At 57.0% G+C, this 5,047-nt stretch overlaps 2 protein-coding genes across 2 annotated transcripts; one reads left to right on the top strand and one right to left on the bottom strand.

Moving 5' to 3' along the window:
* Positions 1–469: 469 nt before the first annotated feature.
* Positions 470–2,442, bottom strand: GEM1 (ERMES complex Ca(2+)-binding regulatory GTPase gem1; the record flags this gene model as incomplete). Its single annotated transcript, XM_049337709.1, has 3 exons — positions 470–622; positions 670–2,387; positions 2,433–2,442. The coding sequence occupies 3 exons, from the start codon at positions 2,440–2,442 to the stop codon at positions 470–472; spliced, it is 1,881 nt and encodes a 626-aa protein (XP_049183150.1).
* A 917-nt stretch (positions 2,443–3,359) lies between these two features.
* Positions 3,360–4,784, top strand: J4E83_010829 (uncharacterized protein; the record flags this gene model as incomplete). The annotated part of the gene is made up of 1 exon (XM_049337708.1): positions 3,360–4,784. One exon carries the CDS (start codon positions 3,360–3,362, stop codon positions 4,782–4,784), a length of 1,425 nt encoding a protein of 474 aa, XP_049183149.1.
* Positions 4,785–5,047: the final 263 nt, after the last annotated feature.

The following is a 5,047-nucleotide window of genomic DNA, read 5'->3' as shown; positions in this document are numbered from 1 at the left end:
CATCGTGATCCCATGCTAACTCACCGATATCATCTATCCACATATTGGCGCTACTCCCCGTCAGGCCGAAGCGCCAGGGGTAAATGTCCCTGCGTCTACCTATTCGCTCGTGCCGCTGAGACTGGTCTGTTGTACAACGTAGCCGCACGCCAAGGTGATGTCATGCTTAAGCGCTGACCCTCCGCGCCGCTGCCATTATCGTGAGTGCTGCATTGCCATCATCTCCGACGCTTGGGATTTTTCCTATTGCGAGTAGTTTGTCTATAGGGGTGGAAGTGGTGTGCTGCCATGGTATATACAAGAAGCAAAGATTCACATTCATGCCTGGCCCCTGGTCTCAGATCTCAGCACCTCATTCAAGGGAGAAACTGAATACCTAGGAGCCTACGTCGCCGTTAGGCCACCAACTTCGCAAGCTTTTATCTTGACGTAGGCTCTTGGGTGTTCGGTTTTTCCCCTGAATAGGGTGTCAGGTCGATGCGCTGCTGCGTCTCCAGACAAACATCGCCGAGGCCACTGCGCACGTGACGGCTCCGAGCGCTAGGTAAAGATTGAGATAATCGTAGCCGTCCTCTTCCTGCTTGGGGAAGGCTGTCGAGGGGTGGGTGGCGCTTTCAGCCAGCTATACGGTGTTAGCTCGTGGAATTAATCAATGGATGTAGTACGTACGTGAACAAACAGCTCCGATATGCTGTTCCACGTCGTGCTGACGTGCAGTGGCGGTGCCATTCTCAGGGCGCTGGTGTACTCGTCGGGCTGCTGCTCGCATCGCTGCATCGTCTTGTCCTGGTCTGCCTTCAGGGCTGTGTAGACCGCTGGTAGTTGGTCGAGATGGGGGTACTTCTTCCGCAGCTCGACAACATGCGCAAAGCTCGTGGGGTCGCTCGAGTCGTACGTATAACACAACAGATCGCACGCGTCTAGCTTGGCCTGGTTCTCTAAAATCGCGGGTTCGAGTTCACCGAGCTCCTCTAGGATCAGATAGCATTGCTTGCCACCTTTCAATTCCACGCTGTTGACTGCCGAACGCGGTTTTATCGTGGGATGGTAGGTGTGACTGAACGGTCGCTGGAGGAAGGCAGACAGCAACGAGCTCTTTCCACTCCCGCTCGACCCTATGACATAGCATAGGAAGACGTTGCGCTCGACGCGGCCAGGCTTCTTCCGCCGCTTCCTAGCTTTGGTCACCTTGAGTGCGCTGGTTGTCCCTCCGCGCTCGCCGCTCTCAAATCCGAGGTATGCCAGGTACGCTAGAGTCGTCTTAGGCTCTTCAAAGGTAGTCATGCTCCATTGCGCGAGCCAACCTTGTAGTGTGATGTATCCGGCTTCGTTGCGCACTGTACATGATGGGAACGACGAGTCCACCCACGATGTCGGCATGCCGGGGGTCGGTGCGAATAGATTCGCGAGTTCTCTGTCGTTCAGTCCTCCGTCATTGTCCATATCAAACTTCAGGAACAGATCGACGAAGAAGCGGTAGCCGGACGGGCTGAGTTCGGCGGAGGAGAACTGAGGAACGTCGAACTTGGGGTGGAGGAACGTGTCCTGGAGACTGAGACTGTCGGTGTAGTGGAACTTCCGCAGTATGATCCAGATGGTTTCGTGCCGCCCCTTCTCCGCAAAGATCTTGTTCAGAAGTAGGAACCCCTTCTCGTCCATGCCATGCTCGCCAGTTAGACCAGGAGCAAAGCGCTCCATCGACCTCTTTATGTTCATCAAGTCGTCGTCCCCCAACGGTTTCTCGAAGCACTTGATCTGGAAATCGTGGATCTCCTGATCGTTCCAGTACCCATCTTTGTCTGTGTCGCATAGGTGGAAGACGCGTTGCAGTGCAGACACGGCTGCGGGCTTGAGTGCGTTCTCTTTGGAATCGTATAGCGGGGCTATCGGGTGTGTGACGGCCTTTTGGCAGAGAAAGAAGACCTCATTGATGTTGTGGTGGTCCTTGGCGCTGGTGCGGATGCAGGAATCGATCTCCTTGAACTCGTTCATGACGGGCAGCATCTCCTCCGACACGACTTGGGATGTTGTGCCATTCGAGGCTATGTCGGACTTGTTCGCGCACAGCACCACCGGCACGTTGACGCCTAAGGAGCGGAAGTAGGGCATCCAGAACAGCGCCACCCGCTCATAGCTGTAGTGGTCTGAGTATACGAGGAGTATTACGTTCGACTTTCGGAGCTCTGTGCGGAGGGTGTGTCGTTCGTGGGGGAGGGCGGAGGTATCGACGATGGTGGTGGTGACATTGTCGGGCGTCCCAAGCGTGGGCGGGAGCGTCACCTGTGGCAGGACGGGCTGGATTTTGGCTGTGACGAAGACGTCCTTGACAAGAGACGTTATGATGGAGCTCTTGCCGACGCCGTCGTCACCGCAAAGACAAATCCGTACTGCGCATGTTAGTGAGTGCGTTGTCGGGAGGGAGCTCCACATACCGGTCGCCATTTCTCGGCGGCATTATTGATGCATTTGGGCAGGTGTGAGGGATGTAGTGGAGGTAGTGAGTGGTTGGGAAACTGGGTCGGACCTGCCGTGAGAATATTCAGACTTGTGCAATGTTCATAGCACTCCGAGCGATTCGTGGTCAGGGCAGCACCAGTGCTGTCAGAAGGCTTGGCACACGTGGGAGACGATCGCAGCCCTGGAGCTTCCCCGCCAGCAGCCCCGCAAGATTGGCTGCTGGGAGGTGCAATGCGTCGACCGTTGTCGAGTGGCCCTGCAGATACGCCGGACCCATGTCATGTCTCGTCCTCTCCACCAACGGCCAGCGGCATGGCAGGCAATTAATAAGACAGCCCAGTGCACGGAGCCATAAGGCGCCCGTCTCGTCTCCGCTTTCCACTTCCCCAATGGTTCCATGGCCCGCGCTCCCATGCCAGTCCCAGCCTGCCTGCCGCGGGCCACAAGCTTCCTTCTCCGCGCGCGCCCAAATTGACGTATCCTGCCTCTTCACACGCCGATGCCATAGCCGCGGTACTTGCTGGTGCTAATGTCTTACCCTTAACTCTACCCTGTCACTCCTAGCCAGGCACCGCGACTCCACCAGGCCGTATTTAGCCCGCAACTGATTACACTGCAGCAGCTATGTTGTGAGTACCTGTCCTATCTCTGGCTGACCGCCGGTCGCCCACCAATGGCAGCCCTATCGTGCTCCACCCCCATCGGACGCGCGACTGATGTGTGTACAGCGTCCTCCCTCCGCCGCCGCGCTATCCTGTCGGAGGCTACCCGGGCGCGCAGCCGGGCCAGCTTATCGAGACCAACAACACCCTCACCCACCCCAGTGGCCCCGAGCACCAGCTCGTCGTCGGAGAAGGTAGTTAACCAGCCTGGACCCTGCATTCCCTGCCCTCACTGACGCTATGAAAGGTACCTATGTGCTGCGCGACGACCTCCACCTAGCTACGCCCCCGCCGCATCCCTCAGAGGCCCCCATCCACAACCCGAACCCGCTTGCGACGACAGTCTCTCCTCCCACAGCCGGCACCAAGCTCTCGCTGGTCGCCCTTGCGCCCCGCCAGCCCTCGCAGTCGCAACTCCACCGATTCGGCACACGGACGAGCACCCGGTCGCAAGTGCCCCCGAGCATACAAGAGTCGCCGCACGAGAGCAACAGCCAGGCGAGCGATGGTGGGTCATACAGCGCCAATGGCATCGTGTCGTCTCCGCTGGATGGGCTGAAGACACCCGTCTTCGGCGAAGGCAACGCGGCGCTGGCAGTCATCAACGGCAAAGACTCCAAGGATCCTACTAAGAGGCGGAAACCGAAGAGCAACATTGTTAAGAGCAACTCGTCCTTCGTATCCAGAGTCATTCCGCACGAGGCCCTGACCAAGCGATTGCAAGAACACAACCCCAATGGTCTCTATGCTTTCGCAAACATCAACCGCGCATTCCAGTGGCTAGACTTGACATCACCTACCAAAGACGAACATCTGACCAAGATCCTCTTCACGAAAGCGCACGCGCTGTGTCACGACATAAACCAGATCACAAAAGGTCCAAACCACCTCGACATCATCATGGGCTTTTCGACAGGCGACATAATATGGTACGAGCCAATGTCGCAAAAGTACGCGCGCATCAACAAGAACGGCGTCATCAACAAGACCGCCGTGTCGGATATACGGTGGCTGCCAAATAGCGAAAATCTGTTCCTGGCAGCGCACATGGACGGCAGTCTGGTGGTGTATGACAAGGAGAAGGAAGACGCCGTGTTTGTGCCAGAAGAAGCCGTCACATCTCCTAGCGAGAATGGGCTGACGGAGCAGGAGAAGAAGCTGAAGCACCTTTTAACCGTGAAGAAGTCTGTCAACTCGAAGAACCAGAGAACGAACCCCGTGTCCTACTGGCAAGTCTCCAGGTCAAAGGTCAATGCCTTTGAATTTTCGCCCGACCGACGTCATCTTGCGGTTGTGTCCGAGGATGGGTCCTTCAGGATCATGGATTTCCTTCGCGAGAAGCTGCTCCACCACTACATGAGCTATTACGGCGGCATGATGTGCGTGTGCTGGTCGCCTGACGGTCGCTATGTCGTCACAGGAGGACAAGACGATCTCGTCTCGATATGGTCTTTGGAGGACAGCATGCTGGTAGCGCGCTGTCAGGGCCACAATTCGTGGGTGACGGCAGTGCAGTTTGATCCATGGCGATGCGACGAGCGCAATTACCGTATCGGCAGCGTAGGGGAGGACTGCCGCTTGTTGCTGTGGGACTTCAGCGTCGGCATGCTGCACAGACCGCGAGCAGTGAGTGCAGTCGTTGAAAGCGACAGTTGTGATGGCTAACGTTGATGCAGGCGTCTGTGCGACAGCGCGGTAGCATCGCCTCGTCGAACCTCAAGATGCAGCGCACACAAACGGGAGGAAGCTCGGTCAATAGGCTGCGATCGAACTCCAACCTCACATCGGGCAGCATGGCGGACGAGGAAGAAATAGTGGTGCATCCCGTGGAGCCTCGGGCACGCACGGCCATGCTACCTCCAGTGCTGGTGAGTTTGGCTTCAGCTGAAACCTCAACATCAATTTCTAACCGCCAATACCCATAGGCA

Source organism: Alternaria metachromatica (assembly GCF_023757995.1).
Source record: "Alternaria metachromatica strain BMP 0045 chromosome Unknown scaffold_53, whole genome shotgun sequence".
Lineage (NCBI taxonomy): Eukaryota > Fungi > Ascomycota > Dothideomycetes > Pleosporales > Pleosporaceae > Alternaria > Alternaria metachromatica.
This window is presented reverse-complemented; position numbering and strand designations above follow the sequence as displayed.